This window comes from Drosophila kikkawai, chromosome 3R (assembly GCF_030179895.1).
Source record: "Drosophila kikkawai strain 14028-0561.14 chromosome 3R, DkikHiC1v2, whole genome shotgun sequence".
Taxonomy (NCBI): Eukaryota; Metazoa; Arthropoda; class Insecta; order Diptera; family Drosophilidae; genus Drosophila; species Drosophila kikkawai.
Window position 1 is genome coordinate 22,553,017 of NC_091731.1, and position 19,296 is coordinate 22,572,312.

The 19,296-nt window shown below is 35.8% G+C and overlaps 4 protein-coding genes across 9 annotated transcripts in view; 3 read left to right on the plus strand and 1 right to left on the minus strand.

Annotated features, from left to right (window-relative positions):
- LOC108073408 (uncharacterized) overlaps nt 1-12,275 on the plus strand; it is a 24,463-nt gene extending 12,188 nt beyond the window's left edge. For 2 of the 6 annotated variants that reach the window (XM_070286866.1, XM_070286865.1), the window contains exons 2-4: nt 2,951-3,491; nt 3,562-3,922; nt 10,759-12,275. In XM_070286866.1, the coding sequence (XP_070142967.1) occupies nt 2,998-3,491; nt 3,562-3,922; nt 10,759-11,139 (1,236 nt within the window). In that variant the 5' untranslated portion in view covers nt 2,951-2,997 and the 3' untranslated portion in view covers nt 11,140-12,275. Of the gene's footprint in view, nt 1-586; nt 696-2,638; nt 3,492-3,561; nt 3,923-10,758 lie in introns of those variants that run through there. The other 4 variants (XM_017165009.3, XM_017165010.3, XM_041774540.2 and 1 more) reach the window with 4 other exon arrangements.
- Nucleotides 12,276-12,324: 49 nt separating this feature from the next.
- On the minus strand, nt 12,325-13,046 carry LOC108073409 (uncharacterized). The gene is made up of 2 exons (XM_017165011.3): nt 12,791-13,046; nt 12,325-12,723 (listed from the first exon to the last, which is right to left on the minus strand). Exons 1-2 carry the CDS (start codon nt 13,008-13,010, stop codon nt 12,434-12,436), a joined length of 510 nt encoding a protein of 169 aa, XP_017020500.1. The 5' UTR covers nt 13,011-13,046; the 3' UTR covers nt 12,325-12,433.
- A 1,310-nt stretch (nt 13,047-14,356) lies between these two features.
- Nucleotides 14,357-14,960, plus strand: LOC108073274 (larval cuticle protein 65Ab1-like). The gene is made up of 3 exons (XM_017164831.2): nt 14,357-14,403; nt 14,512-14,639; nt 14,699-14,960. The coding sequence occupies exons 1-3, from the start codon at nt 14,386-14,388 to the stop codon at nt 14,922-14,924; spliced, it is 372 nt and encodes a 123-aa protein (XP_017020320.1). The 5' UTR covers nt 14,357-14,385; the 3' UTR covers nt 14,925-14,960.
- A 1,469-nt stretch (nt 14,961-16,429) lies between these two features.
- LOC108073364 (endocuticle structural glycoprotein ABD-5-like) lies at nt 16,430-17,687 on the plus strand. Its single transcript, XM_017164927.3, has 3 exons — nt 16,430-16,471; nt 17,253-17,380; nt 17,447-17,687. Exons 1-3 carry the CDS (start codon nt 16,451-16,453, stop codon nt 17,670-17,672), a joined length of 375 nt encoding a protein of 124 aa, XP_017020416.1. The 5' UTR covers nt 16,430-16,450; the 3' UTR covers nt 17,673-17,687.
- The last annotated feature ends 1,609 nt before the right edge of the window (nt 17,688-19,296 follow it).

The following is a 19,296-nucleotide window of genomic DNA, read 5'->3' on the forward strand; positions in this document are numbered from 1 at the left end:
CTTCTGTCCGTTCATCTGTCCTTTCAATTGTTCGTTCTTCTGTCCCAAATCCCAAATACGTCAAAAATATGATTTTATGCTTTAATTATTTATTTTAAATTTCTATAAAGAATTCTTATATAAAACATTCTACAAGTTTCCTACGATTACCATCTTCACTATGATTAATTACTCAGTTTCGTTTATATCTTAATTCCCCCTGATGACATCTAAAAGTCGTTGAACTCTTTGGAAAGATGACAAAACTCTATTTTCAAAATGAATTGGTCTATTTTTGACTTCCGGCTGCACCCTGTTTGTCATCTTATTTTTTTTTTATTAAATCAATTTGCTCATTTCTTATATATTTATTTTTATTTTTGTCTCGATTTCGCTTGATTTTCTCACTCTCCTGAACAGTACTACGAGCATTATTTGCTCTCACCTCGCGTGGCTTTCGTATCTTGGGGATTTCTCTGTTTTGTTGTTTTGTGTCGGTGGCGGCGGATTTCGGATTCGGATTCGGATGCGAACGTGGCCGAAAGTGGCAGCGTTTAGTCTTTAGTTGCACGCGAATTTCTGGGCGCTACGAGCAGAGAGTTCGCAGCGAATTAAAGGAAAAAAAAAAAAACAGAAACAATTTCGAGGCGGAGCGGAACTAGGAAATCCAGATTATATGTTCATTTCTCCAATACTGTTTGTACAAATCGTGATTTGTGAGTACGCGCTGAAGGCCCTGGGCCCTTTAAATGACACTGTTTACGCAGCTGTGTGAATTCTTCAGATAAAAACAAAAAAAAATGACAGATTGGCAGTCAAAATTAGTCATGCTGCAAATAGCAAAATATAGCAAATAGCTGAAATAATAATAATATCTCTGCCGCTGCCATGCTTCGCAAGAGCAAAATATATTCGTGTTGATTTGTGTATTGTCTAAAAAAAATGTTGCCGCAGTGTTTTTCCAATGTGTTACTACTTCACAACATCAGCTATTTGAAAAGTAAAAGCCTGCGGAATACGTACGTTAAAATAATATACATGTGTTTTCCCTAACGGACATGTGAGACATTTCGAATAAACCCATCATTTGCGTTTGTATAAAATCATTCTCTCGTTGACCTCTAGCCTTGCCCCGCAGAACCCCACAGAATATTATTTATGGCTTAAATGTGTGTTCGGGACGTAGTCTCATGACGTAATATATCAGTTCTTGCCAAAAATCAAATCAATTTTGTGATAATGATCAGTTCCTGGTAAGCATGCTTTCTTTACTAATACATACTCTGGGTTTCCAAGTATTCAATTTTGCATCGTTCAGTTGGGAATATATATGCAGATAGTACTGTGTGCTTGATCACTTGTTGACTGATTGAGTTAATTGATATATATTCAAAATTGTTTGGCATGTGGGCTGAAAGCAGCTGAAAGGTGTTGACTGCAGATGTTGGCTATAGATCGGCGGCCTGCCCTTTTGATTTCAATATAATTATAGAACCAGAGCGGAGACTTTGAAATGCAAAATAACTTTTTATAAATAAAAGCAAGAGCAACAGGTGGATTGCATCATTGTGTTGAGATATACTAAGGAAGTTAAGTCAACTTTAGAATTAGTTTATAGTTAAATAGTTTATAGTTCTTAAATAAATACAAGAGTATACATTTCTTAGTAAGGGTTTCCTCTAAACCCGCTAATACTGGACAGACAATCAGCCAACTCACTTCGCCATTATGACCTTAATGCCAGCTGCATACTATGTTACATCCATTAGGAATAAATGTTGGTTACAAAGTAAATTACCTCCTGCATTTGACCATGTTTCGTGTGACTGACTGTTTGACTGGCTACTGGCCTTTGATGCAACTCAGTGTTTAGCAAATTTTTGAACTCGTTTGTTAGCATTCTAAAAGCCATAAGTTGATGGCCTTCGTGTCTGGTTTTTCTTTTGCCAACAGAGCTGCTGCCTTGCATTGTGTACATAACCTTATCTTTTTGCATTCTGTCCGAGTTCTCATAAATCTGTATACATTGTACATAAATAGCTCTGTCTGAGTTTGAGATTAAAATGTCAGTTCGAAGAGTGCGGCTCAGTCAGAATTATTATCTGGATCTAGATCACAGGAGAAAATAGTTGTAAAGACGTTATAATCGTAGTAAGATCTGCTAATGGACTTAATCTTTGATCAAAGAAAATGAAGATAGGCCAAATATTTATATTCTGTGCTTTGGCTTAGCTTTCCACGACTCTCATACGCAGTTACTGATCTGCTTTATGTTCTCGTTCTCCTTGTTTAAACTATAAAAATCAGCTTGTAATATTATTAATCATCACCCTGTTTCATTTTATCTTTTTGTGAGCTTTGCTTTCTTTTTCATTTATGAATAATAAAAATAAAGAGTAAACAGTAACGTATCTTGTATATATAAATTTAAAAAAATGCACTTATCTTATCCACAGTAAAGCTTTATAATTGAACAAGATTATTATAAAGTTGGATAAGAGTTTACTACGAAGCTAAAGATTCCCTAATATCATAAGCAATACCATCTCATTTGTTAAAGTTTTAATCAATAATATTTATTCTCTGATTCTGTCTGGGTTTCAAAATAAATTTAAAAAAAAGGAAAGATACAATTTTAGAGATACCTTGCAGCTTATGTCATTAGTTTATCAAAACGCCACCAATAAATCACCTAAAATCATAAATATATATAGCTATACCTTGTTTTATGCCTAACCCACATCTGATAATAGTAAAACCCATGCTGAATATAGCTTTCCACCTCATCCTGTGTTCCGTGTTCCGTGTTCTTTGTTCTGTCGTTGCTGTTGCCGTTGTCCTGTTGTCCTGTTGTCCTGTCTTCCTTCTTTGAGACTATGGAAAAGCCAAGAATTCTGTTCAAAATCGTTCAATGATTGTTGGAAGTTCTAAAGATTCCCACATCTCTTCTCCCAAAACGAACACCTTGCAGCTAATGTCATAAGTCGTTTGAAGGGCCAGCTAAGAAAGTCCCCGAAAATGTCCGAGGACCTGGACGAGCTCTTCCTGTCACCCATACCGGCACCCACGGCGGTTGAGCTGCAGCAGTGCATCCTGTTCGGGTTCCGTCGCCGCCTCTATCCGGCCCAGATACTGGAGGAGTGTCGCAGTGCCTTCGGGCCGTTCTCGCCGAGTGCCCAGTATGTGGCCAAGTGGTATCAGCGCTTCCAAGATGGCCTGTTCAACATTGAGGAGCGGGAAGAGGACGAGGATCTGATACGGATGAGGGGCGAGACTCCGACCACGTGCAGTGACTACGAGGATGATATGGATTTCGGGGAGGCGGCGACGACTGTGTTACCCTTGGTTCTGAACGACCTTGACCCTAAGGATGATTCCGATGATAATAATAATAGTGATGAGGATTTTGATAAGGAGAGTGACGATGGGCTTGACGGTCATGTGATTGGTTATTGGCAAGGTTATGGCTATTTGGGTGGCAAGCAAAGGTATAGTTGGGGTGCACATAAATTGTATGTATTGTATTCTGTTATATATATTTCCCCGACTAACTCGAACTTTGGTTTCCTCTTCTCCTTGCAGTGGAACCTTGGCCTGCGAGCTGCCACCCCTGCCCAAGTCTCTGATTGGCTTCAATAAACTACTGTGCTCCGATTCCGGCCTGCTCAGCGATGTGGAGGGAAGCAATAACAATAACAGCGAGATCAGCCAAAAAGAAAGCGATTATCAGGCGGATAACGTTCAGGACAGCAACGAGAATACCATCGGCGGTGGTAGTGGTGGTGGGTCGGTGCCCGGTGCCTCTCCGAACGGAAATAGAGCAATTCCATCAAGAGAAACGGATCCCAAATCCCCCAGCTTATCCACCAAAGGAAACCCCCAGGCGGCCATCGAGGCGGGCAGCACTCTGGACGCACAAATCGCGACGCTGCGGAAGGAAATGGTAAGATCTCAAATAACAATTTTAATTTTAAACCCGGGACTTGTTTCGGTTGAATTTACGAGGGGAGATAATGTATAACCAAGATTAATGCTGGCTTGAATGCAGAGGTGTTCATATGGCAAATTATATTATTAAATAATAGGTTGATAAATAGGAGAAAGGTTTACTACTATTTGAATAATGAAATATTATGAGCTACATCTAATGCTTCTCACAAATTATCATTTATTACTTAATCAGGTTAAATTAATTAATATTGGTCAATGAAACCCAAAGAGCTTACAAGACATTAAAAATTAAATGCAGAAGAGCTTGCCGGTCGTAAATAATTAGGTAATAAAACAAGAGAAAGGTTTATTAAAACTAAAATAAAGTGTATTATAATCGGAAAAACGTTAGAAAGGTTGTACTAACTTTTAACTTATTACCAATAGGATTAATAATAGTTATTAAAGCCTAAATAATTGTGTTTATTTTGGGAGTATATAAATGAGTGATGTTTTATATTTATAAAGATTCTCTTCCCTATCACTTTTTAGTCAAGCAGAATTAGGTGTGTTTTAAGATAAAATCTTTTGGAATTATCCGTGAGTCAGTTTCAAAATAAAATATTTAAAAAATTGGCATTCGAAACAAAAGAATTTAAACCAGTTCGCTGACGTAAAAAGTTATTTTTATTTGTCAGAGTATGTTGTCATTCCCCCGAATAAAAAGTCACACTTCTCACCGCTGCATTTGGAGGTGAGGTGAACTTTATTGACCTGGTTTAGTACATAGTTTGTTGTAGTTCAACAGCCTGCGGTAAATCCGGCAAAAATGAAACTGAGCAAAGTCTGAGTTGGCCAAACCTTTCACATTTAATTCTGCTGGCTGGCAGGCAACCTATAGTATTATGTGGCCATAAGAACCTGTTTAATACTCGATCGGGCGTAGGTGTAAATGCGCCAGTAAGCCTTGGTTTAGGAGCGGCCGCTTGCCGTATTGTCTCGATCTCGAAAATAAAATCAAAAGCAAGTCTTCTGGATATATACATACATATATGTATATATTGGTACATAAATGCCGCCTTTTTCGTGCTGCTCCGATTTAGATGTCGATTTGGTGGCGGCACTGAACAATTGGAAATAAACACTAAATTGTGCACCATTTAGGCCATTTTGTGCAATTTGCATGTCTGCTGTTGTGCAATATAGTATATGTACATGAGTCTGGGACTGGGTCGAGTTTTTTTGGGGGCTGAAATCGAGACACATTTTCGTGCCATTATTATTTTCTGTGTTTTAACAAATATTTTACATTAGCTGGCCGCACTTCTGGTCTGGCTTACACCAGTCTTGGCTATGTGTTAAATGCGATTTTACAACCTTTCGAGAGAGCGCCAACGCAAGCCCAATGACACTTTAATTGGTCATTGTATTTACCCAACCATTTATTACTGTGTGTTATTTCTGCGAGGCATTTAAATTTATTCGTTGCCACAATGGCGCGGGCCTGGCTTTGTTTATCTAACTATCCAACCGGGCTTCAACCATTTGCTGGCCAAGTTGGGTGCAAACTTGTTGAAATCGTCAGAAACGATCAAAATATCAAGTTGCCTGCTCTTCTGGATCCATAGAAAAACTTTGTTTCTTTATTGACTTATAATTAAATCAATAGGAAGTGTATTTTTTATTTGCTTGGGTATTATTTTGTTTGGTCTATCTTTATGCGTTTTAAAAACTTTAGTATCTTGATCAAATACAACTAAATAAACAGAAAAGAGGTGTTTATTGACTTTACAAATAAGTATTTTGGTCTTCGCCCACACTAGGGAACTTGTGTATAAATATATATCAATAGCAAAAGATTTTTATTTATTTCCTTAAATTATAAGTCTATATTTAGAGTGTCTGGCTATTGACCGCTCTTGATGTGTTTCTTGATCAGATATAAACTATATTCATGACAAAAGATTTTAATTTACTTGTTTATTTTTTATATTTGACATAGAGTGTACGTTTATTGACCTCTCTTCACAGGTTTTTTAATCAGATTTAGATTTACCAATAGGAAAAGATTTATTATCGTTTATAAAAAATCAGGGAAGTTATATTTATTTTATTTATTTAAGATTTTCTTTAATTATGTGAACTATTATATTATTGTTTCTTTATCACATTAATGGAATTTTAAACAAAACTAGCCTGCCAATTAAATAGAAATCATTTTAATTGCTTTAGAATTAAGATACTTGGTTTGTTTTTATTAATTATAAATTAGTCGGAAATCATTGTATGATTTTAAATAGGTAATTTTTGTGGTAGAATATAGACTTGTTCGGCTAGGTTTAAATAACGTGTTAAATTACTATGTTAGGTTTAATTAACAAATGGAGTTTATTCATTTAATATGTCCCTTTTATTTATTTTTTAACTCATTGAAACCCATTGTGAGAGTATCTGTGTGGTGACCCATATGAACCCGTAGCTCTTTTCTCGGTTTTCGCAAATGTTTCGGTCGGTTGATTAACGATTCGGGCTCTGATCGCTCGCTCGGTGGGTGTGTAAGCCGGTAAGTATGGGTCCGGTGCGGTGTGTGTGAATGTGTTTTGCAATTATGTTAGTTGGCCGCTTTTGAGTTTGATTTTTAGCTGGCCAATGGTTTTGCTTTTGCTCTTGCTTTTGCTTTCGAATGCCGAACCTGGGCTAAGATCGACTGGTTAGCCTTCTTGGTGAACCCGCGATATTGATATGCATTGTTCACTCACGTCTCCATTTGATATAAAGCCGCTTTTACTTGGGTAATTTTGAACAGAAATCGAAAGTAAATATTTGCCGAAGGTCAGTGAGGTAGTTTGTTGTGTCGTTATTAGATCAGCTTTCAATGAACAGTGCCAGCTGTAATGCGATTATACATTATATTTGGGTCCTTTGTATGTACATATATATTTAACAATTAAATAAAGTGCAGAACTCTCGAACTTATAAATTTATCTTAAGGGAGCCAGAAAAATAGCCAAAGATTTTTGTTAATTTTTCAGAGTGAGTGTGGCAAGCAAAAGACACATTTGTCGGCATAAACTGAGGAGCTCATAAAGCGGTACTATCCCAAAATGATGATTATTATTATTGTTATTAACTTCATTGGCCAAAGCAATTTTTTTTTTGTTCACCACTCAAAGTGCAGAACTCAGAACTAGCCGGATGGATACCATACCTTTTGCCTGATTCCCTCCGAATTAATAGATGATTGTCAAGTCAAATTACGCTCAATTGTTAAAGCCGTTCCCATCGCCATCACACCGGCACTGGCACCAACTCTAATGTGCACAACGATGAAAATGAAGTAATAAACTTGGTTAATGCAACACAACGCATCGGGGAGAAATAAAAAGCTAAAAAGCACACGGAGCCCACAATGGGAGAAAACAGGAGTAAGACTAATCAGCGCATGCGCAGCCATTAAGCCAAGCAAGCTGGCAAGCATGCACTCGAAAAAAATATTATAAAAAATCTGAGAATTGTGTCTTGATTCCTGGTAGGATTTATACATTCTGGAAATGATTTTCCAACAGTTAAACCTATTTTTTAAATTTATTTTCTTAAGAATAAATAGGTTCTAAAAATACAATTAGAAAGAAGCAGTTTAATAACAGCTTAAAATGTTATTAAGGAATTTATTTTCCCAAGAAATATTAAAACTAAGAATGTTTTGAGAATTTGTCCAATTAAATTATTCACAAATAATTTTCTAAAAATAAAATCAAATATAAATATTATTGAGAACTTTTAAAAATTATGTTTGAACAGTTAAACTGTTTTTTAAATATAATTCTTTTAGTAAAAACAAGTGAATACTTTGATTGTTGTACAAGTTTTCACTTTAATTCTTAAAAAATAATGTTCTAAATTGAAATTAAAATTTAAAGCGATGAAAAACCTCTGTTATAGACCACCTTCAAAAAATTCTATCAAATGTAAACCCCGAATTAACCGCCAGTGTAACAAGCTGGCAAGTAAGCGGGCAACAAAGCAACAAAGCGAGTCCGCTTCAGCTAATTTATGTTGGCCGCTTTGTTGTTGTTTCTGCCGGGTTTGCCAGATACCTCGGTTATGGCAGCAAATTAAATTTATGAACAACAGAAAAGGAGGCAGCCAAAGTAACTTAACTAAAGAGCCCGAGCTCGAGCTTGAAAGCCAGCGGATAGCCGCTGTTGTTGGTGAGAAGAAATGCATCAATGCATGAAATGGAGTTTTACGGCTTACATAAAATGGCCTTGAACGCCCGCATTCTTTCACCGCTTGGCTCTGAGATCCCAAGATCTCTATCTTGGCCGGACGGGCGAAGAGATACGAAAGACGACCCCGTTCGTGGCTAATCGCTTCTCACCTGTTCCACTTTATTTGGCACATGCGAACCTAGTCTGGGCTTAGTTAATCTTAATCAGACCGCGAACACGACACGCCAACCTCTTGGCTCTTGGGTTATAAAAAAAATATAAAAAAAGAAGAAATAAAAACAATAACACCGACGTTCTGCAATAAATCCATTGCCTCATTTGCCCAACTTTGGGGTTAATTAAATTTTAATTGGTAAATAAAAGGGTTTAATGAGAAACGTCAAGGGTTTCTATTCTGCAATATAAGCATTATATATTATTAGAATTTTATTAGATATATTTATACCTAATTTCCACAAATTATAAACTTATGTAGAACTATAAACAAAGTATATTAAATAATATAATATATTAAATTATATTTGATTGATTTCTACACATTAGCATTAAATGTCTGATTTTTGTTGTTCTTTCCCCAAGTTGTAATTGCTTAAATTCCTTTCTTTTCCCGTTCCCATTTCCCATTTCCTGATCTTCCGCATGGTTTTCTGCAAAAGGTGCCGCCATTTGGTCGCAGAGTTCACGCATCAGCGCAGAAATGTTTGATGCAAGCTGAAAGGCTTCCCGAATGGCTAAAGATAGAACGCGCCACTATTTACCACAGATCTTGGGCAGATCCAAATATACACACATACATATACATATGTATATATCTGTAGGTAAATGTATGTATATAAAGTTGTTGGGCAGAGGCAGAGGCAGCCTTGTCTGGCATTTGCAGCGTTCATTGCCATTTGGCGCTGTTGCATTTAAGAAATACTTTTAGGGCTTCTGCTTGCGCCAAAGTCTTCCATCACGACACGGGGCACATAAAAAAAAAAAAAAAACATAAAAGAAAAAAAATACCACGTAATATAAGCACTGGGATGGAACAGCCCTAAGCAATTTTAGTGCAATGAGCTTAGGGCTAATTGAGTTTTGAAACTAATTGTATTGATTTGACAGCACGAAAGGGGGAAGAATAATATCAAAGCTTGAAGAACTCTATGAAAAATAAACAAAACTATAAGATAAAGATAAAATATTATGGTAATTTACCCTACAATTTACTATGCTAATTATTTGAGTAATCCCGCTTATGGCCAAGACTACTCATTACCTTAAAAGTTGACCCACTTTTTTTCATCGCCTGCTCTGTAATTTCTGGTCAAGTCACCTAATGTCATTAGTGCAATTTACAATTTCTATTTAGATCAATTGTACTGCCCACAGATAACCCTGCAAGTATGCTAATTCGCGACTAATTCACATTCGATCCAAGCCCAAGGTGACGCCCCCGCGAAAAGTGGCTAAAAAGGTTTTAATCACCTACAAACTGGCACACTTTACATGGCTCACAGATGAAAACAACAACTAATAGACAAAGAAAAATAGTAAAACTAGTAAAAAAAAGTAAGAAGATGAAAAGAGAAAAGTGCAGATAGGCAGTTTTTATTGGAGAACACGCAAATACATTTCCTCATTGGTTGGAAAGCTTATGAAAGGCGGAAAAATCTGGGATGCATTGAAGGAAAAACCACTAATGGAAAAATACTTATTCTGTCCGGTAGTAGAAGGGAAATTGAGTTCTGTGGTTTTTTTTTAACACACCAAAGTTCACAAATATAAAGAGAAATCATAATGATACTCTTCAGTGAAATGCTTTATTATATTTTTATTTTATTTTATTTATACTTTGATTAATTAAAATAAGTATTAATTAATCAGGAATGCCTCAAAGACCTAATATTAAAATATTTATAAAACCAAACCCATTTCTTCATTTCAAACCCAAATATTATTATTAATTATCGCGTGTCTTTTCCCATTTAAATATCAACTTGTAATGCCATGAATTTAAATATTTTTCATGCTGCCTTTGTTTAATTTAAAGCATGGCAATTTCTTTAATTTATTTTCTAATCTCCGGTCTCCCCCATTGAGTGCTGAATACTGAGTGCTGAATATACATTAGCAGCCAGGTGGGAGTTGGCTGGAGCGAGACGCCGACTTGAGCGGATTTGGATTTTAGTGCCACAAAAAACGATGCAACTGCATCTCGACTGCTGGCAGAAAGTTTTCTTCGTTGATTTTCTTTTTTTAGTGTTTTTTTTCGCGCGATATTATGCTGAGATATTAATTGACAAATGAGATTTTTCCTTCCTACTCGACAGCGACAGGCGAACTTTCATTTTGACCACAAGCGTTGTGCCGGCATAAATACAGGCCAAGGCTATAAGAGGACATTAGTATATCGGGATTATTCATGGCTAGCCAGGCGATACTGTTACTGATAAGAATATATATTAATCTTTAGAGTGCAATATAAATATTGCATATATAGTAGATGAGTGAGATAGATAGCTGAGGGAATAATACAAGGGAAATAGTAGTTAGTTTTATTATATATTTTATATATTTTTGTATAATATATTTTTTATTTAATCTCATATACTAATTCTCTAATTTTCCCTTCCAGAACGGTCTGCGTCAATTAGATCTCTCGTTGTTGTCACAACTCTGGGTGCTTAACGAATCGATCCAGGAGTTCCGTGCCCTGATCGAGGAACAGGAAAATGAAGACGAGGACGACGAGTTGGATAACAACCCCAATGACATTGACGAAGAGGGCAATATTAGGATCTCCTCATCGGTGGAATCGATGCAATACGAGGGCGGTGCTGCGGATGCCAGGGCCAAGCACCTGGGAACCAAGCCAAAGGTCATTACCATACAGCCCAAGGTGGGGCGGCAGGATCAGAAGCCAGTGCCCAGGATGCGCAGTGCACCACCACCCCCGCCACCCGTTGTCCTGACTACCGTTGAGCGAAAGCCACCGGCTCCCTCGCGACCCACATGATGCTACCTCTCCGACTTCCTTGCCGGAGTCAGGATGGTCATGTGCAAGGCGATCGTGGGCGATGTGCCGCCCTCGGCCACCACTCAGACGTCGTCGTCGTCCCTCCGCGGAGACGGATCCCCATTCGTCATGGACCAGGGCAGCAGTTTGGGCAATCACAGCGGTGGCTTGCTCCAGGCTTAGTTTTTAGTTTGATTAAGCGATAAATAATACGGGCCTACGAAAATCGTTTGTTTTGCCGCAAGACTAAAGTCGAGGATTGTAAAAAAAAGTCATTTGTAGATTGCTAATAGGGTTTAAAGTGGTTAAAGTATCCTAACATCGACTTTATGGTGCTTTTTAAAGACTGATAAAAACACATAGAACTTGAAACTTAAAGAGAATGAAATGTAAAGCAGAAAATTATGAATAAAAGAATTTGGACAATGTTTACTAGTTTTTAAAGTTTAAATTTCAAGGACTTGTTATTCTTGGTCTTTGAAAAGCTCTATTAAAGTCGCATTTAAATACTTTAACCATATTTTTTTCTTTACCTTCTACTTTTAAAATTTTCTTTAAAAAATCTGGCATAAACCCTTTAGTCTTGCGAGCCTTTTATCGACTTTGTAGTAAGATGTAGCATATGAGCGATTTACGAGCGAACTGATCTTTATTCGGGTTCCTTAGAGGCCCCTAGGGAACTAGAGCTACTCGAATGGTGTTTAGATCCTGACAAGCCTTACTTTATATATGTGACGAAGCCTAAATTATCTGCTGCTTACCTCAATATAGGAAGAGAGACCGACCCAACATAATGTAATTGGTAGAATTTGTAATACCAAACCTCTAGGCTCTAGTATGATGGTTAGGAGTCCTTTGTGATCTTCAGTTGTAAGTTAATTGTACATTTATAACCTGGGCTTGATGGGTTCCCTTTCCCGTTCCCCTTCCCTCCAAATATATTTTTGTTTTTTTGTTTAATTAAAAAATAGCCTACTCAATAAGCTAAGCTGTCATATAATGTATGTCTTTGATCGAATTTGATCCATGCATTTGACCAGTAACATTTGTATATACCAATTTTCCTGGCTAGCTGCTGAATATATTTTGTAATTCTAACGATGAAATGCATTAAAAATAATAAAAATTGAAGAAAGCATGGTGTATTTTAGATGCCAGATTACCTGGAAGCTAAGAGGTAAGAGATATTTTAATGTTGCCAAAGATACTTGTATTATATTGATATTATAAAAGATAAAATTCATATTTTTGCACATCAATTATATATATTAAATTGGTAGTTAAATTGTAGTCCTCACACCAGGTTCACACCGTCCAATCCGACTTGGACACACGGAAAGTTGTAAGTCATTATATCGTTGGTGTTAAAGGATGCATAGACATTGGGACAGATCTTGGCCCCGGAAATGGAAATCGAGAATTTCAGCTTGATGCACATGTTGAGGCCCGTCATGGATATCAAGGGCAGGCAGACTGTGGGCGGCTTATTGACATCCAGGTTGAACTTTCCCACTGAAGCTCCATCTAGGGTAGCAGTCAGGTCCACTGTTCCGCCCAGCAAACTCCCCTTGATAGTCAGGCAAACTGTAAATGGGAATCACATGTAGTAATTAATCTTATTTATATAACAAATTATTGAAATCCTTCGTACGTTTCTTGGTATCATTTAGCATATTCACTGTAACACTCTGGCAGCAACTGTAGGATAACGGCGGGGAGTACTGGCACATGTCGGATGTATCTGAGAGGGATATGAGTCCCAGATCCATGCCAGTTGAATTGGAAGCTGCTTGAATGGTCGTTATATATCCAAATGCCACCATTAAGGCCGCAAGTCCCAGCAGGATTGTTTGGTGATTTTGTTTCAGCATGGTGAGGCCTCTCTTAGCTGCTGGAATATGGCTCAAAGACTGATCAACGGCTATGGCGGCTCACACTTTTTGTCAACGAAACGTGCCAAGTCATTACTTAAATATTAATTGCTGCCAATATAATTTTTAGCAAATTTAATTAGCTTACCGTAAGGGTCATTTAATACTGAATATCTGGTTGTTTTAGGGCATTAAGTGTAGGTGACAAAGTCGAAAAACTATGTATTTATTATAATATAGAGCATTTGCAATGTGAAGGTTTAATATTTAAAGTTATTTTTATATTATATTTATAATTGGTACAGCGATGCTAAAGAATACGTGAAAAATATTTTTTTTTTAATTACTTATTTTTTAACTCTTTTGTTTATTATTTAGTCTATGGCTAGAAAGATTCGCTTGTTTTATGCCGATCAAGAATATATATAATTTAAAGGGTCGCAAATGACTCCTGCATTGAATCATAATACCCTTCAAGAGGACCGGAAATATTTGAATGTATTAAATGGATAAATATCAAAAAAATTTTATGATAATATGATAGTCATATAAAAGTTTAAGATAAACCTTCATTGCCTCTTATAATACCCTGCAAAAGTATAATAAACCAATTTTACGTAGCTTACATTTTTTCACACTAATTCTACATATGTACATTCAGGTGGCGCTTCTTTTCTACATCCTACCACTCAGCTTTTTGTCATTCTCTAATGTAAAGTCAAAAATTTCACTATTAAAAAATAAATCTTTTAAATAATTTACAAAAAATTATAATAGTTTTATAAATAATTAAAACTTGTTGAATTTTCTAGAATTTTTGAAAACTTGAAGCAACTTAATTGTTGTAGCTTTTTAAACAGATTTACAATTTTTGTTTTCTAAAAACGTCGTAATATTAATGTTGTCTGGAACATTGCACCTTTAAATTTAATTTCTATAAAACAAACAAAACATTTAAAATTTTGTTCCGATTTTCAGCACTAGAAACATTTACATAACTTGAATTTTTAAATTTAAATCATTCTTCTGGAATGCAAAATTGAGAGCATTTTATAGAAAGTGAAACCAAAATAAACAAGTTCTTGAATATTAACTTTTTTTATTAGCAGTTATATATCACAGGTTTCGTTATAAAGCCAAGGATAACCACATTAATAATTAATGAGTGTATAATACAAAGTGAAAGACTGATTTGTATTCCTGTTCTTCCCAGTCTCGGCTTTTTAATTGGGGACTCAAAAGTTCCGGTTCTCCTTAATTTTGGCTACGACTAGGTAAGAAATTTGGCTTTGGTGCCTGCAGCGCTTTAGTTTATAAATTAGGGTGTGCTTCCCAACAGTTTTAGTGTAGCTTGCTAAATTCAGCGGGAATCAACATGGCTTCAACGAAATTGGTAAGAAATTATTGGTGTTTTCAATAAGAAAAAACACAAATAAATTTATAAACTTCCCTTAATATGTTTATTATATTTTCATTTTACTTGGTATTTATTTTTTTGTAGCTACTCTTCAGTGCCATGTTGGCCATTATGGCCTCCGGGTGCTCAGCTGGTTTCCTGGACTTTATCTTTCCTACGATTATGACGGAATACTACCAGCAGGTGCCCACCAAGGAGGGTTACCGTTTCAAGTGAGTGAAATATAAGCCCTACATGGATTATATTCTTTTATTTTATTTTGCAACTTCAGCCTGGAGGAGCCCAATGGCAGCAAACGCGAGGAGATCGGCGTCATTATGAATCCCGGCACCGATAAAGAGGAACTGGTGGTGATGGGTTCCTACTCCTCGTACGATGATAAGACTGATACCGAGACTATAACCATGTACACAGCCGATAAAAATGGCTACAAGCCACGCTATAAAATTAGGAACCGCAAACTAAATGCCCAGACTCTCAAGACCCTTACGCTTTAAATATAAAGTGATACCTAATGGCTATAGAGAATAGTAATAAAAGGTTAAAGTAAAAAATTCAATGGCTTGTAATTAACGTTTTAATAGTTATGATATATAGAAAGGTCACTGGTAGGCAATATTCCCTATTTTATAATTGTAGGTTAAGCTTGAAAATAATTGTTTAATTTATAAAATGAACTTTATGAATAATTTATACACTTTTGGTTTTGGAAATAGATGTATGTAGTAATATGTAGATGTATACATGGTAAATATTTTGTATGCTACATGAAAATGCACACAACTGAGCTTTTCGTTATTAGCTACGTTAAGATGGCATCACAATTTGTTAACGGTTTGAAAGCTCGAATGTGATAACAGTTGTTATTTATTTAGTAAAGAAAAATAAAATTATCTATATTTATAAAAAGTTTTAAGTATAAGCTATAAAATAAAACAATAAATAAGAATTTGAAACATTTTTATTATTCTGAATAAATTATTCTCTTATTGTCCATTAAGTTTGAAATTGTTTAATTATGAATAAATTATTATTATTAGTACTAATATTGCTAAAAAGCCCTGAAAGCCAATTGTATTACTTTATTTTTTCTTAGTTTAGAGACAGTTTTAAATAGCAAACTCCAACTTTGTGGAAGGTCAGCGACTTTTAATGAACTCTAATTTATTTTGTCATGTGTTAGGATCGTTCAACCTGATGACGACTTGAAGATTAATGGTTGATTTCTTTTTTAACTATTGTGGCTACTATTCAAGTCTATAAATTATCTCGAGTCGGGTGTTTCATCTGGATTTTCCACATTTAAAAAGGATTTGCTTTGAGGCAATGACTAAGTAAGATCAATATGCTGCTTGCTTAATTACAACTAATTACTCATCGTACAATCATGTAAGAACCAAAGAAAAACCTGATTCATGCGGTGAAAAAACCATTGTTTGGAATGAACAACAGCTGGTGGGTAAGGTAGGGGCATCACATTCGAGAGCATCCTATAGAAAGTGAAGCCACAATATGGCCGGCTTAAACTAGTTTTAGCATATTATTTAACGCCATTTTTTTCTAATTTGGCAGCAGACAAAAATATGCAAATATCATTTTGTTTAAATCAATGCTTGCTTTAAACTTTAAAACCAAGGATAACCGGATAATGATTAGAAATGGAATGCAACTAGGCGAGAAACTGTTTTTCGGACACCTGTGAAACTATCCATTGTTCTGTTGCTCATCTGCCGACTCCTGCGCCACACACGATCGGCCGATCTGCCAATGTTTACCAAAATCAAAACATAATGGCTGAAAGGCGTTGGTGGCGTCTTATTCGGCATTTCAAGAGGGACTTCATCTCAGACTCGGCGCGACCGGTTTTACTCAATAGTGGCAGCAACTAAGTAAGAAATATGACTTATCCGCCGTGTGTCTGTGTGCCGGACGAGCTCGGATCTATGCAGATCTTAACTTTTATAAATTAAGGGGCGCGCTTCGGATACTTTAGTATAGCTTGGTAACTCCAGCGCGCATCAACATGGCCTCCTCAACGAAATTGGTAAGTAGTCAGTGTAGGGCGGCACCCGTGTCCGAGAACCTGCGACCCTGCCAATATCGGCGGCATTATAATTACACTGGGATGTGTGAGAAGTGTGTTTGTGATATCTAAATAAAAGCAATTATTGCATGCAAAATATTGATGCAGCTGCTGTTAATGGCCAATCAAGCTTGGCCTTTAATTCGATTGAGTCAAAGTGTTTATATTGCGCAAGCAATCTCAGTTCTTCGCACTTGTTTCGAAAGTCTTATTAATGATTTTTTTCTACTAACGAAAATACAATAAAAACTTCTTAAGTTATGTGGAATTTTATGGATTTTTTTCTAAGTCCGAAGAGTTAATTTCCTTATGTATTTTGCTTTAGTTAAGACTAGTTTACTGTTTGCAGCTTAGATTCTACCTTCATTAACTAGTTTTGTGGGTTAAACCATTAAATTTGTATTGCTTTCATGTTAAACATAATAGGAAGACTTAATTATAATAGTATCTTGAATTTTCTTGAACATTTTTTCTTATTTAAACATTAAAAATTCTTTAAAATATTAAATACATTATTATTATACATTTTGTAAGTTAATAAAGATAACTCACTAAAAAACTAAGTTTAAACTATATTCAAAATATTTATTAAATGGGTGTAACTACTATAAAAATATAGAATTAATAATTTAATGAGTTCACTCTTTTTTAATCAACAATGAACACTAAGAGAAAGGAAAAATATTTAAAATTAATTTTTATATAAACGTTTAATTTATTTAATTTTTATTTATTCCTGTAGCTCCTCTGCACCGCCTTGCTGGCCATCATGGTCGCCAACAGCTCGGCGGGTCTCCTGGACTCCCTCGTGCCCAAAGCCATTACGGACTTCTACAGCGGAGCTTCCAGCCAGGAGGGATACCGCTTCGCGTAGGTGTTAACAACTATTTCTAACAAGGATTAGGTGTAATTCCCAATTCCCTCTTTCCATTGCAGCGTCAATGAGCCCAATGGCAGCTCTCGGGAGGAGGTCGGTATGATCCTGAACCCCGGCACCGATAAGGAGGAGCTGGTGGTGATGGGTATGTACACCGTGTACGATGAGAAGACTGATACCGAGACCACGACCATGTACACCGCCGACAAGGATGGTTACAAGGCGCGTTACCAGACCAAGAACCGCAAGCTGAGCCCCGGAGCCCTGAAGTCCGCTGCCGGATAAGGGGAATCCAGCTGCCTTTCAGTTGTAAATAGAAGAATAATAAAAATGAGAAAGAAAAATAAGCATAGTTTTAATCGCTGAGCTACTGAAACTGGTTGGCATCTGCCTAGGAATTCCAAATTGGTTCTGGCCAAGATCAAGTTTAGTTGATTCCATATCATTGAACCTCACCCTGGGAAGACGAGTTTTCAGCATTTTCTATGGCGTAATTCTTTTGACCTTTAAGAAGTCTTTACGCCAGACAAATTAGCGTGTTCTGGTGATGGACGCCGACACCCAAAACAAGTTTCAGTTCAAGAATCTTCGAAGCATTGACAAAAACATTCGCTTTTTTTTTGGTGTGTTAAAATGACACAACACAAGTCATTCTAAAGCTCATAAGTTAATAAGCGCCTATAACAGAAAATGATGTCCAGATTTGACGGGTTTAATTCATGGTCCCAAGCACAATACAAAAATCTATGTTTATATATTCCAGAAAACAGCAATCAAAGACCCGAGTCGGTATTTAGACTGGTTCCTGGAAACAATTAGACCAAAAAACTAGTTTCGCCCGTGTGATACACGATACATGATAAATGATAATCCAATGAACGACGTAATATTTATGTATTTCTTTTCGGTGGTTTTTCTAAAGCCTACATCGGCAACCTTGCCTTATTGTCTGACGTCTTTGCTTAGCTCTGCGGCTGCCTTTCAACCACAAAAAGCGAGTTGGCCAAAAAATGTAGGTGGGTAGTTGTTGAGCTCGTCTCCATAATTAATGTTAATTCATAATAAAGTTTGAATATGTCAGTGGTCAGATAAAACTCAAATCATAATTTTTCATGTAATAAAATGAAGGTTGTTTTGCCATTTGTTTCAACTTTATACTAATAGGACGTATTATAATTATTATTAACTTCTAGTTTTATTTGGAATTCAGACAGATAATTTTTGGGATGAGGAAACAAAATTCGTGTTAAATAAATTCTCACATGATAACATGAAGGTCATTATCATTATTATTCGAAGAAACGTGTTTTTCTTTTACTGTGTTTTTAATTTACTAGTAATTATCGAGTAATTTACATAATTTAAAAAAAGCTAAAAGCTTGTTATATGTTTTTATGGACTTTTGAAATTATTTTATAAATACTAAAATTATTATAATAATAATAGTTAGTATTGTTAACTTTCTGTTATGATATATAATAATAATAAAATGAAAAAAGAGTGTTATTTTGTGAAAAAATGTGTACGTATCAAACAGCTTATGTATTTAAGACAAAAAGCTTTAGTAATTCAAACTCAACTGCCGATTCAAAAAACTAGAAAATCGTTATTTTGTTTATTTTAAAGTTGTGAAAATCGAAGAAAGATATTTTCATATTTTATAACATAAATAAAGAAATTATTAAAATATCAGATTTTTTAGACTTTTTTTTATTAAATGTAATAAGCAAGTTGTGAGATGAACCCTGGCCATCCCTGAGCACTAGAATGGACAAGCCGTCATAAACTGTCTTAAATTTGTTATATTATATTTTTATTTACTTCCATTAAATATGTAGTAATAAAGGTAAAGCAATTTAAGAACCCTTATCATATCAAAACAATGTTGCTTTTGCCAATTAACTCCTGA

Coding starts and splice junctions, on each gene's coding strand:
- LOC108073409 (XM_017165011.3), bottom strand. CDS start 13,010: ATGCTGAAACAAAATCACCAAACAATCCTGCTGGGACTTGCGGCCTTA. Junction 12,724..12,790: donor GCTAAATGATACCAAGAAAC/GTACGAAGGATT, acceptor TCCCATTTACAG/TTTGCCTGACTATCAAGGGG.
- LOC108073274 (XM_017164831.2), top strand. Junction 14,640..14,698: donor AAGGAGGGTTACCGTTTCAA/GTGAGTGAAATA, acceptor TTGCAACTTCAG/CCTGGAGGAGCCCAATGGCA.
- LOC108073364 (XM_017164927.3), top strand. CDS start 16,451: ATGGCCTCCTCAACGAAATTG. Junction 16,472..17,252: donor TGGCCTCCTCAACGAAATTG/GTAAGTAGTCAG, acceptor TTATTCCTGTAG/CTCCTCTGCACCGCCTTGCT. Junction 17,381..17,446: donor CAGGAGGGATACCGCTTCGC/GTAGGTGTTAAC, acceptor TTTCCATTGCAG/CGTCAATGAGCCCAATGGCA.